Below are 20,400 nucleotides of genomic sequence, written 5' to 3' on the forward strand. Positions count from 1 at the left end.
TTTCAACTAGTGTATAAGAAAACCCTAGAGACACGGACATTAGTGGCACAAGTTAAATAGCAAGTGACATGCTGTTTCTGTAGCATACTGCGCACTTCTACCACGGTAGAGTTTCCCCTTGCCAGTCCAGGAAGGAACCATTTTCTTTTTCACCAAGACGGTCCAGAACAGAGAGAATACCTGGGATAGCCTCTTGCACCTGCATGGGAGCCTAGAGCAAATCAAGCTGGAATTATTACTGGGAATATCCTACAGAAGAGAATCAAATGCATTTAACGAGCTACTCGAATCAAGTGGGATGTATTTTCATGTTTCATAGTGTGCCTCTGCAACACGTGGAAGCGTATATGGTACAGTGGGCTCTTTCTCAAGGGTTGGTGTTGAGAGATATTAGTTGTTTACTTAAATAAGTAAGATTTAATTAGAATAGATTACTTAACGGTTATAATATGGTGTGATTTGTGCTGTTTGCCGGGCTTTACTTGGCGTGAGTAGCTAGATTTGCTGAAGCCTTTAGGCCGCAATAGAGTTAATTTCCTTAGGAATTTTCCTAGCAGCTGGTACAGTGCTGTGTTTAGTCTTTTAGTATGAGGAAAATGTCGATAACACACTGATGTTTTGGTAGTGTTTTCCCTAAGTCTGGGACTTTTCAGTTCCCCACATTCTGCCAGTGAGTGCAGGTGCACAAGAAGCATAAACCAGAAGATAAGGAGGTGACAACCCTCAGCAGAGACCGCAAATCAACAAGGCAAGAGCAGTCAACAGCCAGCCTGCCCGGACACGGAGAGGGGATCCAAGAAGGTGTTTGAAAACCCCAGACCAAAAATCATCATTGGACTAAAAGACATGTGAACAGCCTGTGAGGGGCAGGTGCAGACATGGCAAGCGTATCATTGCCCAGGGATTTCTTTGTTCAACATCCCTCTCTGCAGGCACCCAGCTAGCTGACCCTGCTGCTGTATCTTGCAATGAAATTATTTATTATTATAAAATCCCATGCCTGAGACTCTGCTGCGGGAATCCCAGGGCTGAGCTTGAAGAAGAAGGGAGTGTGCCCAAGAGTAGTGTGTGTGTGTGTGTGTGTGTGAGAGAGGAGTCAAAAGGGGCACCCATCGGTTCATGGGGGTCACCTGCTGCAAAGAGACCCCGTTCCTGGCAGTTAAAGTCTCAGGTGGTGTGGGTGTGTGACTCCTTGAATGGGGTCTGAATGCTCAGGCAGATGCTTCTCTTTTAACAGTTGGGACAAGGGAGTCATACTTTCACATCTTCAGATAGATGTCACTTACCAAGTTACCACCCATGTCTGTCTGAAGCCAGCCTGGATGCAAAGAAATGCAGAGAATTCCATCCGATTTCAAGTCTGCAGCAAGACACCTGGTGATCATGTTCAGTGCAGTCTACAAGAGTGGAAACCATCTATTAGTGTGCTAGTTTTACAAACCTTGAGCAAGACCTTAAGCCAAGCTAATTGGCACCTTCCTTCCACCACAGTGTCTTATCACAAATGAAGAGGCAGTAAGAGTATCACAGTGACTTATCCAGACTTAGTGGGGGCTTCATTCTCAGAGATACCTGTTTATAGAAGCAGTGTGAAAACTCTATCGCCATAAGCTTACTGCCCAAAGATGAAACTAAGTTATGATGGAAGATAAAGTAGTATTTGAAACTCCTAAGGAGCTGTGGGGAAAATAATATTGACATAAGGACTCTGTTTTTCTGCAATAATCACTACACAAACATTCAGGTTTTTTACTTCTGAACGGGAAAACAAGCATATTAACAGCTTATGAGTAGGTGGTGTAGGAGAAACTGTATGTCTAATCTTGACTATTTGTACAAACTCAGTCTCTGGATGTGACAAAACGAAAAACTCCACCTCTCACTAACTAGCATTACCGCGTGCAGGTCAGAGCGCCTTTTGTTGAGTTTCATGCCTGCTATCTTGCTTGGAGAGGAACACAGCTAATGGGACACACATTTTATGGCATCAGTTCCTCCCTGAACACCAAGTCCCTCTGAAATGGATCTATATCAGAGTAGTGATGGCGCACTTGTGAACCTGTCCTTAAGAAGTCAGCATGCTTGCTCCAGATGTATGGTTTTCACAGGTCCCATTTCCACGCATATGAAGAACAAGAACAGTTCCTGTGTCAGATTATCCAAGGAAGTGCTGCACATCTCAGATCATCATCTTAAGCTCAGAGTGGTCTTTAAGTCACAGGCCTGCCCTAATCTGCCAAGAACAACCCAGGGAAGCCTACAAACCTTTGCTATCCTGTAGGGGTAGACCTTGAGGAACATCTCATTTGCCTGGACAAGTTGCATGGAGGCAGCAAGAGAGGACATATTGATAATAGCAGCTCTATGGCAGCCCATTCCTGTGCTCAGCTGGGCTGCCTTCCTCAGAAGGGGTAGAAATGCCTGTGAAAACAAGAGATCGTTTTAATTTGGTCAGCTTGCTCTTGGCCCTTTCAAGGCAAGCCGGACTTCCAGGTTCTGCTCTATGAAGAATTGCAGTCCAACTCTATGCCACCAGCCCAGAATGGTGATGGCTCCCCCGAGAAGTTGACCATAGGAATCCTTTGTATAACAGCCAGCTGTAAGTAGCAAGGACCTTCAGTCTCTTCTGCACACCTCCTAACCCAACCTGTCCACTGAAGTGACCTCGTACCAGATGGATTTAAATAAAGAGAAAGATCCTTGATAAAAAAGGATCTCCTGCTGCTCTCTAGGCATGCAGTTTGATATCACGCCTGTATCTGTGCAGTTCCAAGGTGACAAATGCTTTGGTTACGTGTCCAGATCACTAGTGGAAAAGCTTCTTATAGTATCATAGATGAAGCAGAGTCCTCCCAGTTCTTACCTTGGTGACCATCAGCTGGGCAACTGTATTGGTTTCATAAATGGTGAGCATTGTCTCTGCTGTGACTTCTTCCAAGGAAGCAAGCACATTGATGCCGGCATTGTTAATAAGGCAGTTCAGACCTTTGTCTCCCACAATTTCTTCCACTTCCTTGACTACTTTCTTGATGCTGTTTTCACAGACCACATCTGCACAGAGCAGTCAACAATAGCCAACCGTGAGCAGTGAAATGTGTGGCTCAAATGCCCTCTGTCACTGTACAACACATGACAAACCAAAGCTAAGGCATCAGTCTGAACGAGGACATTTAGGCAGCGCACAGAGATGACAATGCCCAGAAGACTTTACACAGATTCTGTTTCCCCAGTGTTATCTTAAGATGAGGGTGATCATTTTCAGCTGCTGGAGATCAGGTACAGCTACACCCAGGAGACCAGTTTGTTAAGATGCACTCACCTGACTTAGTTGAACGTACTTCTGTATAAGCCCTTTACTCACCCAGTTGGAGGAGCTTGATATTGCTGTACTGCTTGCTAAGCTGCTGGAGTTCCTAGGAAGAAGAAATTATTGGGGTTATCTTTTATATAGGTATCTATATGTCCATGGCTATTACATAAAACAGTTTGAGATCTGCACCTCCAGAATTGTAACTGCCGTTTATTTTCATAATTGGACTGAAGGCAGTGATACTACTTTGCGTTCCTCAGCTTTCCTGAGAGCAAGATCAACTGTTCCAAGAAACTGGACCCTGCTTAGTCAAGATACCAGCACACTAGATTACACAGTTAGTTCTCAGTGCGTACAACTCAAAGGTTGTGCTTGCAGTGCAACCAAAGGTGTTCGATCAAGTGGCTACTGTTGCCAGTTCCACAGCAGACCCAGCGGTCAAACTGCATTCCAAGTCAGTAATTCCTCACTTCTGTAAGAAAAGCGTAATTCTCCTGAAGCTCAGCTAGTGCTAGACATCAGGTCAGGGCCACAGGAATGATTAAGAAAAGCCATTTGGAATTATTGCTTGCAGGAAGAGTTTCCTAGCAAATTTCCCAGGGAAATTCTGTTTCCCAGCACTCTCATTAGCTTCAGTTCTTGTAACTGAAGGTAAAGCATACATGAAATCGGTTACATACACAGCAACTGTCCGCGAGAACAATTCTCTCTGCTACATAGCTATAATTCAGTCATCTGTCTACTACCTCTCAGTAGAGGAATGAATAGTGTTCTTGGAGAAAACGAGTACTATACCGGTGTTGCTGCTGGACAAAGTGTGTCCAAATTGGATTTATAGGCCCAGCTGGAGTACTTAGGTTCCTGTGCCATGTAGCCAAGTGGGAAGTGTGGCCAAATGTACCAGATGGATTATATTCTCCCAACTATGTTTAGGAGACTGAGCAACCCTGGCCAAACATTCCAGCTCAAGCAAATCCCTTTCTTTAGGAGCCCTTTGGGAATCAGGGTCAGGAGGGCTGATTTTGAAAGAGTACTTCTTTGCCACTTGGAGACACTTAGGGACTCCGTGTCCTCTGTCGAGCTATAATGCATTACATCTTTTATCTCAGTTCATACTCTGCAGGATTCTCTCCAGGCTTGTTTAGAAAATTTGTTCTCCCACCGAGGACAATCTACAACTCCAATTAAGGCTATTAAGGGGAGGGGGAAAGAAGGGGAACAAGTCAGAAGCACAAAACCAGAAGACATATTCCTTCCCTTGGATAGGGCTTAACGGGATAGTTTTCAACAGACTGAAGTCCCAGAACACACTGTCTTGTTTAGTGATAGTCAGGCATGAAATAGTTCTGCCATGTCAAGGCCTGCAATAATTATGTGGCTTTGGACAGTCCACTGGACTTAGTTTGACAGTATCACTTACTCCATAATACACTCCAGAAGTGCTCTGGCTTCTTGAGATTTGTTCGTTTATTTATAGTCAGATTGCTTTACTCTCTGACAGAAACAAGCTACTAAGCTTTGCTAAAAGGCCGGAGAGGTTTTGTATAGTGACAGCAACTGAGAGGCTTCTGAAGTGAGTAAGCAATATGTTCAATTACAAACTCCAAACGCTGTAGCGTTAAGCATTCTCCAGAACATAAACAGCATGGAATTACAATTACTGCATGCAAATCAGGTTCAAAATTCAATGGTTTTTCCATTTAGTTAATTACTTAGTTAACAAGTGACTCCCACTTCAGTGGTTTACGTTTCTCCGAAGCGGCTTCCAGGCATAAAGCTTAGACAGCTTTGGTCTTCAAGAATGTTACTCCACCTGATGTAAACATAAGCTGAAGAATCCAGTTAAGAAACCTAAAAATTGCAGAAAAGTCTGCTCTTTCCCCTCCTGTGGCTAGAAGGAACATGCGGAGAGGAGGACTGAGACAAGTTTGTGGCAGCGCAATCAGCTGCGGCCGTTTCGAGCCACCAGCCGTGTATGCTGCTTCTCCTCTTCCCCCACCCCAGGTAGTTTTGATCAAAAGAGATCCAAAGCCTCCTGTGTCCAGACAACTCTGAAATTATTACTGCAATGCGTGCATATACTAGCTATTGACTCCCCACTGAAGGGATAAGCTTTGCTGAAACTCACTGTGGTCATCTATCAAATGCCTTGTTCCCCCCCCCCCCCCCCTTAAAAACAACGTGGCAACGCGAACACGAGAGTAAGTGATCTCATTGGCACTGCCGTTTGAAGCCCAGCTTGTGTTTTAGTGTCAGTTTACGCAGTTTCAGTTAAAGACAGTAGGTACAGCCAACATATCCCAGGCTAAGTCGTTTTTAGTTAATGCACTTGTGAGAGCCAATTTAAAAACAAACAAGACAGACAAAAACAACAAAAAACCACAACACAACCCCCTAATACTGTGATTAGCATAGTAGCTCTAGAAGTGCTCCGCACCTGAATAGTTACCCCTGAGAATCAACTCCCAGGGATTCCAAGAAAAATTTAAACTCTGATTAGCATCTGTTGTTTCCTGCTTGCTGATTTTAATTACGATTAACAAAGAGTCAGCCTACTCCAATTTAAACAAGATCCTCTGGCGCTCAAGGCTCCAGATACAGATTCATCAGTACACAGGATATTTATTGCTAGATTTCAACCAGGAATGTTATGTTGTCCTTGTCATTTAGCAAGATTTACTTCCCCTTCTTTATGAAAGCATTATTCATTTCAGTTACAACTCTTGGAAAGAACCTGGCCGTGCTAGGCCAGTTGGAAGCAATCAAGCCACACTAACAGCCTGGAGGCGGCTTTGTCAGGCAAAGCGTACTTGGGTATCCTTTCACATCATCCCGCTTGCGCTCCGGACGAAGTCGAAGATGTCTCATATTTGCCCGTGTCTCTGTGAGACAGGCTATTCAGCGTCACAGTGTGCAGCCAACTCACTGTCTGACTGTATCATAGCTTACACCGAGCTGCCGCAGACCGCCCCAAATCCACAGTCCTCGCTGACTCAAGAAGAGCCAGACCTTAATGCTGTAGGAAGTGCAAAACACTTCCAGAAAAAATAATAATTTAAAAAAAAAAAAAACAACAAAAACCTACAACACTGCAATAACCCAAAATTAGAAAGACTTCAATAACGCTCCCTTTGCCTGATATAGCACATCTATCTTGCTAGAGCACCGCTCCAGAGATTGCTCAGCTGCTCTTCCCAATACACCACATGGCTAAAATATGTAGCAAAGGAAAAAAAAACAAAACTAAAAACTGACAGAGACAGTGTGCAGAAGCACTTCAGTGAGAGCTCTGTGTCTGACAAGGGAACAGACACAGCACTGTTAGTAACACTATCTCCTACTTCAGAGGAAGGGAAACAGCACATTAAGCCCTGGAAGCTTTCCAAAGCCCAGTAGAGGACTCTTGAGTGGCGAGGAACTGAACGTTTTCTTGTTCACCTGGGAACACACTTGGGTTTACGGGGAGAGCAGGAGGAACAAGAGATGCTCCTGTCCTGAGGTCCCACGTCGGCTCTCAGCAGAGCCGAGCTGAGCACAGGAAGCACTGTGAACAGATTCACACCATGTCCGTTTGGATCCCTTCAGCTACTGCGCTTCCCCGAAAGCCGTCTCTTCCTTCCATGCTTCGGCAAGTCAGAGCGGGGACACCAGGCGTAGTGTCAGACTTTGGGTCGGGGTTTTTTCCCTCTTATGGGGAAACAGGATGGGGGAACAAAGAACAAGAAAGAAAAGCAGGAGGGGGGGAAGAGTTACAGATGGGTCCGTGAGCCCATACAGACTGTCTAATAAAAACTGTGGTTTTGTCCATCTGGAGCGCAAAGACAGGACGTCAGGATTATTTTGCGAGAGATTTGTAGCTGCTTCCACTCTCGGCGCTGGAGCAGCCCAAGCAAAGGCAGATCAGAATCAAAGTGTGGCTGAGGGAGTCTAGTATGGTGCTTTTCAAGGAGGGGCAGCGGTTATCTAGATGCGCCTGCAGGCCTGCTGCATGTTATCGTGTGATCTAAAGCCCATTTGTTAGGCAAATGTTCTGTGGAGGCCACCTAGGAGCTCTTCAGCACAAGAACTCAAGTTATTACAACTTCTGCCAGCACAGACTCACATGCAAAAAAGCCTGCAGCTGTTCAGCATTATCCCAGGGTGAGCAAGTTACAGGAGACATGCTGCTTTCTCTAGTAAGGAGAGAAAAACAGAGTCGGACTCTTCTCCAGCATCTCTTTCTAAAATCAGGTCCTTAGGGGCTCTTGTCTGTCCACCCTTCCGAGGACTCCAAAGTATGCAGTCATCTGTGTAACAGCATACACTCTGCCGAGAGATTCTCTGGATAACTCTCAGCTGCCTGGCAATTGCTGCTATTGTCCCCAGGACGGGCACTGGATTTGCCAGTAGCCGAGTATATTTAACCACTTTTTCTCTGAAAACTGGAAGGTGATTTTTAAAAGGCTTTTCATTTAAGCTCTCCCCATCCTTTTTCCCCTCCCTGCAGCAGAAAATGCTGCTCTACCAAACCAGATGAGAACCAAATTTAAGAGCAGTGCCCAAAGTTGCTGTTCTCCACGTTCATCCTCTGATCCAGGAGAGGAATCGGGGGGGCAGTGCACTCATATTAAGCAAGATTCTTCATATGGTCACTTACCACCGAGCAAAGTGAGAGGAAAAAAAATTAGGCAGGTTGAATCACTGTCAAGAGAAAAAGCAAGCACTGACAGCTCAGGTGTGCAGAGAAAGAACAAGTCGCCCAACTTTGCAGCCCAGTCTGCACGGGCAACAAACAAGTCTTAGCTGGGCAAAGCCCATCTCATGCACTAAGACAAGTCTGCAGTGCAGGAACCTGAACTCTGGGTTTTCAAGATTTGACTGGAGAGTCAGTGCAGGCAAAGGTTTCTCTCTGGGAAAGGAAAATATAGTTGAAAAAAATAATTAAAAAAAATTAAAATCTCTGAACCTTTGCCTTTCCTTACCATACCACACTCTAGCCACGTTGCCAAATTGGATCCGAGCTTTGAGACAGTCCGTCATATGTGGTGCAAAGACTCATTGCTGGAGGCTCAAGCGCGTCTGTGCCTGCCCTCTGCCAGCCAGAAGGGCAGCAGCGCGGTGGAAACACACCTCAGAAGGTCAGAAAGTTTGGTGCCAACTTTATGCATCGCAGATGGGACAGACGATACTAGTGAGACGACTACAATACCTTTAGCAAAGATTTCCCTTCCTTGTGGAGTTTCCAAACCCATCTGTTAGAAATATGCTTTCAGCTGGCTGCAGAGGTTTCTATTGATGTCCTGCCAAAAGCACAGCACATGGCCTAGAGGTCCTTACAAAGAACAAAAACCCACCCTGATCCACCAAGGACAAATCTGATTCCCCCCCTAGAAAAAAAGAAAATAAAAGCTGAGGACACCCCCTATGCGACCCGCAGGATCGCCACGCGGGGTTACTGGAATGTGGCCCCTGGCCAGCTTCCTGCCTACAGGAGACACCACTGCCAGCGGTCTTTCCAGGCTTCTACCGCCGCAAGCGAGGCACGACCCAGACTCTTCCCAGGCACACTGCGCTATTTGAAGGCTTCATTTCATCCTCTGGTGCAGGTTTACCAGCCTTTTTACTCAAGATTTTTGAGTACTGGCAATGCAAAAAACCTCACGAGTTGTGTTAGGGTACGTCCGCGTAATGTTTCTTAGGAAGTTCTTATGGAAGGAACCATTTCGCTTCTCCATGTAATTGATCCAAGAGCATTATAATGAGAAATCACTGCTGAGCACAAGGGCCAATTGGTGAGTGTCCTGGTTTGAGGTGACAATGAGAAAGAGAACCTCCCTCAGCACTGGCTAAAGCAGCTTTAGAACAAACAACTAAGCAGGGAGATTTCTATCTAACAACAGGTCATATGTCTCTGCTGGTTTCCCGTACCACTACTGCACCATGCTGTTGTGCAATCACTAATAGGAAATACGCCTGGGACAAATGCCAGATCTTGTAACAGGAGTTAAAAGGGAACAGAGTGGCAGTGAATACCTGTTCAGGAGCTCGTGTAGTGCAGGAGGGGGGCTGAGGGGGGGAAGCTGCCGGAACCAGTGGCTCTGAACGGCAGTCTGTGCACCAGATTTCAGCCATTTGATTCAGAAATATCCTAAATGTGCCTTTGTGCTGCAGAGATTGTTTTGACAACAAGAAACAAAATTAAGACTGTTTCCTTCAGCTTCATAAGCGCCTGTAGAGCAGCACAGCGCTACTGGCGAAGGCAGCGGTCCGAGCGCAGGCGTTACCTGACCAACCCTGTACCACCGTCCTTGAAGCAGAGCCTCGGCCCTGTCTTTTAAAGTTGTGTAGCTACGCAGCAAAGTTGCTACATTTTGTTTATTGCTGGCGTGGGGTAATCACAGTTTGTACTGAAAAGAATAAAATCCACCATAAGGGAACAGACATCTAATCTCTGCAGGTGCCAGGGAATTTGTCTTTCGCTAAGGCAGCCTTGTGCCACGCTTGAAACAGGGGAGCTGCAGAAGCAGGGCTTTTGGTATCAATTCTGCAGCAATACACAGGGGGTTCAGACAGAGTTGAGAGCTCAGATTCTCGCAGCTCTGAGGCACTAGAGTTTTCCTAGGAAAGGAAGAGGGTTATACCTGCGTGAATTGCTGCACTGCCCTGGCGCTTACCGAGGAGAGCCAAGATCAGACTAGAGATGCGACAGAGGACACTAGTGGCCGCAAAGTGAGCGGACTGATGACCCTCCTTACCAATTTGCCTCCCAAAAGTTCAGGGAGAGCCTTTAATTTGTCTGACAGTCATTTATAACAGTCTAGGGATGGGGAAGGAGTCTAAACACATTACTGCTGTGCTGTAGCAGCAGAAGTGCTGGCTGAGAGGGGAAAGGGCTGAGAGGGGAAAGGGCTGAGAGGGGAAAGGGCTGAGAGGGGAAAGGGCTGAGAGGGGAAAGGGCTGAGAGGGGAAAGGGCTGAGAGGGGAAAGGGCTGAGAGGGGAAAGGGCTGAGAGGGGAAAGGGCTGAGAGGGGAAAGGGCTGAGAGGGGAAAGGGCGGCTGAGAGTGAGTTCACCAGCAACATGTAACAAAAGCTACCATGTTTTCAGCAGAAGGCTCAGGTCCCTGCCCAGCCAAGAAGGGCATTAAGAGGAGTATTTAATTCATCCTTCATTTGGGCCTTCTCATTTGATGCAAGTCCAGTGGAGAATGGGAAGAGGCAGAGAGGGTACAGCTCCTTCTGGGGACACAGACACACCATGTAGAAGAGACAAGGAAAGCTGTAACGGGTGTCACGGGAAGGCTTCTGGGGGTGGACTACCTCTGCAGAGCTCCAGGTCTGTGCAAAAGTGGAGGAGGCCAGGACACGCTTATCTCCAGCTACAAACCCAGCGAGAAGCTCAGGGGCTGGAGGCAGCGGCTGGCAGCTGCGCTTGAGATGCTGCAGCCGCCCAACCCGCCTGCGCTCCTCCTCTCGGGGCCGCGATCAAGTACCCCAACAGCCGTATCCCGCTCTCATTTCACCTCCAGCCTCGGAGACCACCACGGCACCGGCTCCATCCGACCCCCGGTCCCAGCCCCCATCCCGCCTCGGGCGCTTGCTGCCCCGACACCGGCGCTCGGAGATGCTCCACTCGATCTGCGCTTCCAAAAAGCGCCTTCTCCCTCCCCTGCCCGCCAGTCCCCCGGGCTGGACTGTCTGCTGGACATGTGCTCCGGGCTGCCCCTCCGGCCGGGCTCCGCCGGGAGACCCCCGGCAGCCCACCCCAGCCGGCACCGGGGGATGGGGAGGGGGTCCCGGCACAGGCAGAGCGGAGGAGGCGCAGCGGTCCCCCGGGTTGGCAGCATCCCCTCCCGGGGGCACCCCCCTCCCCGCCCCGGTTACCTGCGCCTTCTCGGGGTATCGACATGTGGCAAAGACGAAATCCGGGGAGGGGTTGGAGGCTGCGAGCCCCCGCACCAGCCCCAGCCCGATGCCCCGGCTGCAGCCGGTGATGAGCACGGAGCGGCAGCGCGGCTGGGCCATAGCTGGAGCGGCTCGGCTCGGCTCGGCTCGGCACGGTTCGCTCTCCTCCCGCCGCCGTTCTTAACCTGCGCGGCGCGGAGCCGGCACCGCCGCCCCGATCCCGCCCCCGCCGCCCCGCCCGGCCCGGCCCGGAGCCTCCCCCGCTGCCTCCCGGCCGCCCACGGCCCCTCGCAGCCCCCGGGGGCTCGGCTACCGCCCTCCCGGCGGGGCCCCGGGCGGGGGGGACGGGACGGGACCGGCGGCTGCAGGGGAAAGCAGCCCCCGAGGGAGGCGGCTGGGCTCTGGGATTTGGGCTTTGGGCTTTGGGAGGGTGCCGAGAGCCGCCCAGCCAGCCCTCCGCAGCGCGGGATGTTTCCCCGAGTTTTTCTCCATCGTCTCCCACCCCGCGCTCAGCAAACGATGGGCTTTCCAGCGGGGGAAGAGAGATTCATCCTTCCCTCTCTCTCGCAAAGATCAGAACCTGACTTGCTTCCTGTACAGTTACCCAAATGCCCTCTTTTGCAAACTTCTGCAGGGAAAAACCAGAGCCCTCCTTGTCCTTAGCGGTGAGTGGCTGCCTGAGCGTAGCTGCAGCTCCGCTGGCCATCGCCAGCTGCTCCGTAAGAAGGAATCCTCATCCACCCAACTGACATAACTGGACAATGGTGTAATTGCTACCCCCAACATCTAGGAGCGGGTAGAAGAACAGAGAAAAGATGTTAAGTTCTGTAACGGGCTGAGGAAGGAGAAGCAGGAACTGAACCCACTTTTCTGGATGCCCCAAGTTACCGCCAGAGGCAGATCACATGGCCTTTTTTAGCTATTAAGAGCATTATTTTACTATTTGGTCTGCATTGTGGGTGACCTGTGACCTGGAAATCGCTACGGGCTTCCTCACACGTATCACCTGCCTTTCCCAGAGAAATACTCTATTATTGATCTGCACACGGTCATGCATATAAAATTGCTGCATGGGGGTATAAAGGCTTTAATTACATCTGTTAGTACTATCGTGCTCTCTATTTTCTTTATTAAAAGATGAGTAAGCTTTTAACTTCATCTTGATGTATGTCAGGAATAGCCTCTCCCCTGGTCCTTGGGAAACTAAACCACAAAGAGATTTGGTGATTAAGTCGAATTCCGTGGAAAAGCCCAGAACATCTGATGAGGGTTCCCCATTTCCCGTGTTGGTTTCTTTATGTCTCAACAACTGTAGTAGCTCCAAAAAGTCATGACTATGATGCCTATCCCTGGTGCCCCAAGTTCACAGGATTTGCTCCCTCCCTTCAGCGAGCCCCGAGCCCTGCGCTCTCCCTCAGCCAAACGCTTCAGCAGGTTTTTAATATTAAGCAGGAACCCGAGTCCAAGGTTTAGCAGATACAAAGTGTTTGCCCATTGCAAAAGTTTTAAATACAAAGCATGTTGTGTTTAATTGCGCGTTACATTGCCTTTTTATGGCATCATAAACATACAGAGCTTCGCAAACAAGCCACAAGGGCAACATCCATTGTAAATTGCCCCTTCACCTGATAGGTCTGACAATACATAACAGAAGCAGTGAGCGTAGCTGGCTCCGCTTCGCTGCCCGGGAGCAGAGGTGAAACGATTTGTCTTGAGGCCACTGAGGTCAGGGGACAACACCCAGTTATGGCACCTCTGCCCGGTGGATGACTCGCACCCAAAGGGAAACGGCCAGCTGGCTTTTCAGATAATTTCTTGCTCGTTTGTAGTTACAGACAAGCAGCCACGTCTTCATGTGACCCTCATCCCAGCCCCGTTCGCTCCCGTGCAGGGTGACCCACATACCTCAGGCGGGACCCCAGGTCCATTGTCTCCGTACTGGGCTCAAACCAATTCGCTGCAGCTTCAGGTTTGCTGTGCGTTACCGGGGCTGTGGCAAGTGCCCATAAATATCTCCTGTTGTGACCAACAGGAGATGGAGTGGGTTGGTACGAACACCTCTTGTTTAAGCTGCCGCGTTTCACATCACGTGGCCAAATACCTCCGCTCGGCTGATGAGCAGAACCGTTCGGTTTTGCATATTCGCTGTAGAAGGACTCACGCTGTGTGTATGCTGCCCCTCTCCCCGCTGTGAACGGGAGACGCTGCGTTGCGCAATGCCATCCTCAGGCCACTTGAAAGAAACGGACATTGAAGGGGAGAGTGTGGACCTGGGGATGCCACACTTCAGGCTCCTGAAGGGAAGCCACCAGTCGGTTGCCAGTCTCATAACGCCAAGGAGTGCCATTACAGCAACAGGTAAGGCAAACGAAGGAAACATTTCTTCTGCTTTGAACATGCTCTGTATCCCGTCTCTGAGGATTGCGGAGATGTTGAACATGCCATTGCCTTTCGCCGTGCTCTCCCTGACTTATTCCCACGCAAATATTCTTCTCGCTGCCCTTTGAGGCTGGGTTAGCTATGTTCATTCTGAAGTCACGTTGGCTCCTTCCCAGCTGTTAGTGCCGGCAGCAGAGGCGGCTGGAGGCACCGCTGGGTGCAAGTGCCACCTATTGCTCCTGAAGTAGTGGGGCCAGTCCGTTTCTCGCTGGGCCCGGGCGACGTTCAGGTGCTCAGGTGGGTTTGGAAGATTACACCTCACCTCCTGGCCACGCATCGGCTCCCTTGGTCAGCGTGGGCAAGTGAGCAGGAGCGCGTTCGCGCTGCCTGGGGTTGGTACGTTGTTTAGGCAGCTGCTAGTCCTGTGCGGTCCTGAGAGAGACAGACGTGTCCACAGTGGGGTTGGGAGACGTCTAATTGAAATTCAAATACCTGTCTTTACCCAGCAGCTATATGGGAAAGAGATGGAATTCCCCAGTTCCGGTATCTAAGCTCTTAGGCAGTACGAATACCCTTCTTGGTGTTTCCACATCATGTCTTCTGCTGTCTCCATGGCCAGGTTTTCGTAAGAAAAAGTGCTCTAAAGCCCGAAAAGAACTCACGTGCCAGGAATGGATCAACTGAGAGTGCTACTCCACAACAGGACCCTCGGGAAGGGCTTCCAACCCCTCCATCCTCTCAGGGGTCAGTGGTTTTTGGAAACAGCAGGGCCTGGGGGGCTGATTGCGCTGACAGCGGTGGGCGGTCGTCTCACCGGAGCTCGCTCAGCCTTGCAGGTCAGCGGCCGGTTTCATGCAGGGAGGTTTGGAACAAATAGATACTCAGCCGTGCATAAGCCGCTGCTGCTCACACACAGAGAAGTCAACAGCTAATATCGAGGGGTTCAGAGCATCACAACAATCAAATAAACGTCTGATTATTGCTCTGCCATACGTAAAAGCGACTGTGTGGATCCATCACCCTGTATTTAAAGAGGATCCACAGAATTAGATGCCTCTGATGTCTAAATCCAGTGGGAAAAGCTCATCTTTGTGCGAAGCTCAGCCGTGGCAAGAAGCCAGCAGTAAGGTTGCCCTGTACACCCGTACCTGGGTTGTCTCCTTTCTTCCAAACAAAGCTCTGTTCCAGAAATCTCTCTCTGCCTCACAAACACCAACACTCTCTTCTTTTCCGGGTGGTTTAATCACTTACCTTCCTTCCCGTGTGTGCTGTGCTAATTTCAGAACAATTCTCTTTGTGCCTTACCAACGGCATTTTGTTGGTTTTGGAGAATTTTCAAGAAAATCCGTGTCGGGCATAAGACTGCTCAGTTGACCTCTTTGTGCTTGTAATTTCTTCGGTCCTTGCTGTCAGCGCACAGGAGCGCTGGTGCCGCCAGGCATGGCTGGAATTCTCTGTGTGTGATTTAAACCCACGGTGGCCGTGCTGGGACCGGTGGCCTCTGGGCTGGGGGTGGTGAGGACACCCCGGGTGGCACAGGAGCGCCAGGAAGCCCACACTCCACCTTCTGCAGGAGGGATGTCATCAGGATGGACGTGATCACGGTGCAACGTTTTGGTTCCTCCAGGCCTGCCTGTGTCTAACTCTTGAAGCGACGCCCAGGTTTCAGCACACCGTTAACCACAATCCAATAGGGCAAATTTTTTCGCTGTTTAGCTCAACCCGAGCTGAGCTGGATACACCAGAGGCAAAATTGCTTCGCTTCGTAATTTCTCACCCACATTTAAGGACGGTAAAAACAAGGGTTGCGTGGTAACCCTTGGAGAGGAGATACCTGGCAGGACAAGGGAGAAAATACTTTTGCTTTGCATGAAGCAATGCTCTTAGATAATTGCTATGTGCAGTTTCTGTATTTGATGAGCTCCGTTCATCCAGCTCCTCTTCGGCTGAGGTCTGTCTTTGTGCAGGACAGGCTGCGAGGCTATTCGCTTATTATTTTTTTTCCCAGGTCTCCGGCCCTTTTTCCACCCAAGAACATATCAGAATATTTCTAGTGTTTGTGGAACTATAAAACGTTATTAGAGTGATTATTGTCTATGGGCAAAACAAGCAAAATGAGGTTCAAAACAGCCACTCCCCTGAACTAAATGGTTTTGAATCACCAACCTACAGCCTTCGGGTCAGCCCATTCAGTTTGAGCAGACTCTAGGAAGTCAAACACGGAAAGAGCAGCCACCCTTCACAAACAGAGGCGCACAAAAGACTCTGCCCCGAACCGAAGCCCTGATCAGTGTCAGTACCGCAGAGCCGGCTGTAACAGAGCTTAAGCAGCTTCAGAGGTGGCAATGGCCTCCAGAGGCTGACGCAGGGATCGCGGCAGCGAAGGTGGACAGTTTCTGACAGAAATTGAACCTCTCTCCCATTTCCCACCCTGCCGGTTTTCCAGCGGTGCGAAGGGCTCAGGGCCCAGCTCTGCACGGGGGAAACGTCCGCTCTGGAGCTGAGGATAAATCTCAATCAACGCCTCCCCTCCAACTGCCTAACGGGGTTGAAACTTATTTTTTTTCATCTGGTCTCAAGAACTGCAAGCTTTGTTGTTCATTCAATTATTCTTTGATGGTGTCAACCACCAGCTTCCACTCTTGGGCTCACCCAATGGGGGGATCGTTCCCTCTCGGTCACCACCCACCCAGCACATGCTGAGTTACAAGTTCCATATTTGAGGAAATAATCCTTTAGGCTCTCACCTGAGACAGGAAGGCTTTGTTGGCTGACTCTCTGCCCATACAGAGCAAACACAGATCTGAAGGCGCGACTTTCCACCTGCATCCTGGATTTATAGCTGTGGAGTCCATTGTTGAGGAACATTGGCCAGGGAGCCGGGAGGATTGTTTCTCGGGAAGGCAGGAGGACGAGGCTGTGCTGCCAGAGCAAGGAGAAGGCTTCGTCTGAGGAAGGAGAACCATAGCCTGGCCAAGACTGTAGTGTCTTCTAAGTCAGAGGTTTCAGTGAGCGCCGTCCCTTCAAAGCTTCGGGCAAGTGAGAGACCCTCTGTCCAAGGGGAGCACGAACACCAGATGGAGAGATCACAGGAGTAACCAGAGAGACCTGATGAGCGAGAGCCATGTTGCAGTCTCAGATGTTCACAAAAAGGAAAGTCATAACTCGCCTTAAGAGCCGAGATTTGTACATGAATGTACATAAAAATGTGATTTTTTTTTTGTTTTAGGTAAACTTAAGCTTCTTGTTTTGTTTGCTCAGCCTGATACACACAGATTTTGTAATCTTTGTCACCATGAGAACTAGAGTTTTTTTTTTTTTTTTTTTTTTTTTTTTTTCCTGTTTTCTCAAAATGAAAACTTAGATTCTCTCTTAGTTTCTTACCCAGTAGGACTAGAGGTCGTAAACAAGTTCTAAATATTGTATGATCTGTTATTTAGTCACAAGTGCTGGTAGCTGCGGGGAGCTGAAGAGATTGGTCTCAGTACTATGAATACAGTGAAACTACTGTGCACAGGTTTCAGCTGGGGGAACTGGTCGGGTCAGAGTTTGTCATATTTTCTGACTACAGGGACTGAGACTACATCTGGATCCAAGGACAGGCATAACACAGGCCGTGCCACCCCTCCAGCCGCCCGGAACACGCACGAGATCGAACACTAACAGTGTCTAGAGAAGAGCAGTTACCCTTTGGTAACTAGAGGAATAAATTCGGAGCAGGATTACACATCATTTATTCTATATTCAGCTCCGCTCACTAGGAAAACAAGTAGAAATAGAAGTAACAAGTTCAGAAGGCAAATTCCTCACCAAACAGCTGGCAGCTTCCCCCAGGGCTCCCATGCAGGAGGGACTGCCCGGCTGGGGGAAGGCGATCCCCCAAGTCGTGGTTAAGGTACGGGCTGTGTCTTCCCATCATTCCGCATGAACCACTGCCCCGACAGCAGTGGTTCCCCATTCCTCCCCCATCGGCCGACCCCGAGGTGAAGGATGTTTTTCTGATAGGACACGAAGCAGCCTCGTTCCTTTCAGTTTGGCAGGAAACTTGGGGAAAGCAACTTGGGGAAAGCAACTGACCTCAGATGTAGAGACAAAAAGGAGGGTTGTAAGAGGGCGCTAAACATACAAAACGACTTGACACGGTATTTCTTAACATCTTCTGCAAAGACTGGACAGATTTCTTTTTTTTTCCTTTGCAGCATTGTGCCCGAATGCATCCACTTGACACCTACCAGAGGAACTGTGCTTACAAAAGATTAAGCGACCAAATGCAAACTGGTGCCAAGAAAAGAGAAGAAAATAATCTGTCAGCTCCGTTAATGGGACTTCTGGCTTGCCTGTTGTCAGCAGCACTTACGTCCCAACAGTTGTCTTGACGGTTCGTAGCTGTCCGACATCAAAACCAGCACAGATGTTTGTCCACTCTGAAACATTTTCACACCCCGCGGGCTGGCAGGCAGCCAGCCCATTTCTCTTTTCCATGTGTTGAGGGGTAAGATGCTCACGATCCCACTTCTGGCATCTCCCAGAGATCAACTACAGCTGTTACCTGTGCAGTCTGTTCATCAGCGTACAGGTGCCGAGGGGCAGAGCCACCACCACTCACGAAACCCAGCTGGGATGCGCCAGCTACATTCTAATTTAGAGAAACACGTTCCACCCCCCCAGACTTTTGCAGATTGGTGGATGTTATGTTTGGTACCAACCGGAGAGGTGCCTAAACTAACAGAATGCCCAAGACTCTTAACTTCAAGGAAATTTAATGAACCTTTGAATCAAGTTGACCACTGTAAAGAGCTTAAATAGAAACCCTGGAATGACTGCTTTGAAATGCTGAGCCAGCTATTTTCAGAGTGAAGTATGACAGATACTCCAGTTCTTAGCACTCAGCACAGTAAATGCTTAAAAACTTGCAAATTCCCCTTGAGTCACCAAATACACGCGATAACTCTTTGACCTTGGACTTCCTGAGCAACGTAAAGCAATTTGCTCGCCTTTCTGGCTGCGCACCACTGGACTGCGACGACAGAACACACCTCTATAGAGAGAGGAGCATCTCCTGCCATCCAACGCATCAGCCTCCGCATCGCACCAGTTCCACCTTACGCTTCCTCCAGCTACTCTGAGCATCGTCGCCCAAACCCTCCTCGCTGCCAAGACGTTCTGTGTAGGGATCTGTATCGGGGCTTTCTGCTGGTAAAGACAGATTGTTCTCTTCTAGAACAAGACGTCTTTTAATGCTGTGATATAATCCCTTTTGTTTTGGAACCAAACCACTTTAATGTAAAAATATACACTTTCTCCCTTGTTTTTTTCCTCTCCAGATTTTAAAAAAATGTACTAGGAAGTAGATTAGTATTTATTCAGCACTGTACATAAGCACCGTAGTTTACAGAACACAGATGCTGATTTTCATGCCAAGTGACACTATGTTCATGTAGAAAAGCGTACATAGCCTCAGTCTTACCTTCATCCTCGTCTGTGCTACTTGCACTGGAGGAAGGTCATGTCTGCAGCCAGCAGAACTGAGACTTAACTAAGGTAATTCCTCCTAAAGCCTGTCTGGAGCAGGCTGCAGCTGTGAAACCTGCCTCCCCGTAAGCTGCTTACCTCAGGAACGGGACAGAGAGGCCATTCCAGAAGCATCTGGAACAGAATGAAGTCATTAAACAGGGAAACACTGACCACCTTTTAGAACTGGAATTAGCAAACAGAGATTAGAGGTTGACCTGCTCCAAGTAACATCCGGGTAGTAAGAATTAGATGTAAAGTGGCAGCTCTAGAGAGTGGGGTTACTTCAGGTTGTCCGTGTTTGAATAGATCAAAGTTACTTTTTGTATCACATTATGTCTGAGCTACATTAATACTTTGACTTCTGCTCAAGTATTTATCACACCAAGTATGAAATAACTACTTTCCACCTGTGTGCGAAGGTCGGGTTAAGGCTGATTTGCTGATTCAGGAACAGATTAACTTACATTCCACAGCAGTGCTGCGCTGAAAAGCTCTGCGGAGCTCTCCTGGTATCTGCTGCCCGTCTCAATTAGAGGCCTTTCCTCAGCCGAGATGTAATCAGAACCACGACAATGAACTACAAACCAACTACTGCTCCTACAAGAGGACCGGGAAATAACTAGTCTTCCCCCTGCACAGGAAATAGGGGCACCCACTGAAACTATCCAGTAACGATGCGTTTCAAACAGGTAACTGTTGTGCAAAGCAGAAATTCCTGTTATGGAACAGAACGTCAGAGGGAACTGCAGAAGTCAAAAGCATCGCTTAGTTCAAACAAAGATTAGTCAAGTTCACAAATACATCCGCTGGTAATTACACAGAATAAACTCCAGCCCAGAAAACTGGTAGACTAGAGGCTGGCTAAAGGCAGGCTGACTGCAAATCCTTGCCGCTGCTTTGCCTCCGTATTAAAAACTAAGAAAACTGCCGAGAGATCGGTTTGGATTTAAGCGACGTGCTAGAAGAGTCACTGTCACGCTGAGGCACCTACAAGACTGACCCCAAAAAACCTCACACATGTTGTTTCCCCCAGAGCAGACGGAGGAAGTTTAACCAGCAGGCAGTGGTTCTGGGAAGATCTGCTCACAGACCCCAAAAGGCTCAAAGAGCAGTGCCCAATTTCACCCCGTGCAGCAGCCGCCTCCTCCAGGGGGGGCCCAGCGTGACAGCGACTATACGCACATTCAGGGTGTTAACAGCTCAGGGCAGTCTCAAATCTACTGTAGTCTGACAGTCTCTTCATTCAGCACCAGGTTTCCTTCCTTATGAGTAGGCACAGTGGTGTAGCTCATAAGAAACTACTATCAAGTAAATG

General features: G+C 48.8%; 1 protein-coding gene across 1 annotated transcript; it reads right to left on the reverse strand.

The window, feature by feature from the left end:
• Positions 1-11,312, reverse strand: LOC309680050 (C-signal-like; the record flags this gene model as incomplete). The annotated part of the gene is made up of 6 exons (XM_082493537.1): positions 1-211; positions 1,287-1,397; positions 2,266-2,421; positions 2,864-3,051; positions 3,362-3,413; positions 11,172-11,312. 6 exons carry the CDS (start codon positions 11,310-11,312, stop codon positions 98-100), a joined length of 762 nt encoding a protein of 253 aa, XP_082349663.1. The 3' UTR covers positions 1-97.
• Positions 11,313-20,400: the final 9,088 nt, after the last annotated feature.

Source organism: Vanellus vanellus (assembly GCF_965231255.1).
Source record: "Vanellus vanellus genome assembly, chromosome: 20".
Taxonomy (NCBI): Eukaryota; Metazoa; Chordata; class Aves; order Charadriiformes; family Charadriidae; genus Vanellus; species Vanellus vanellus.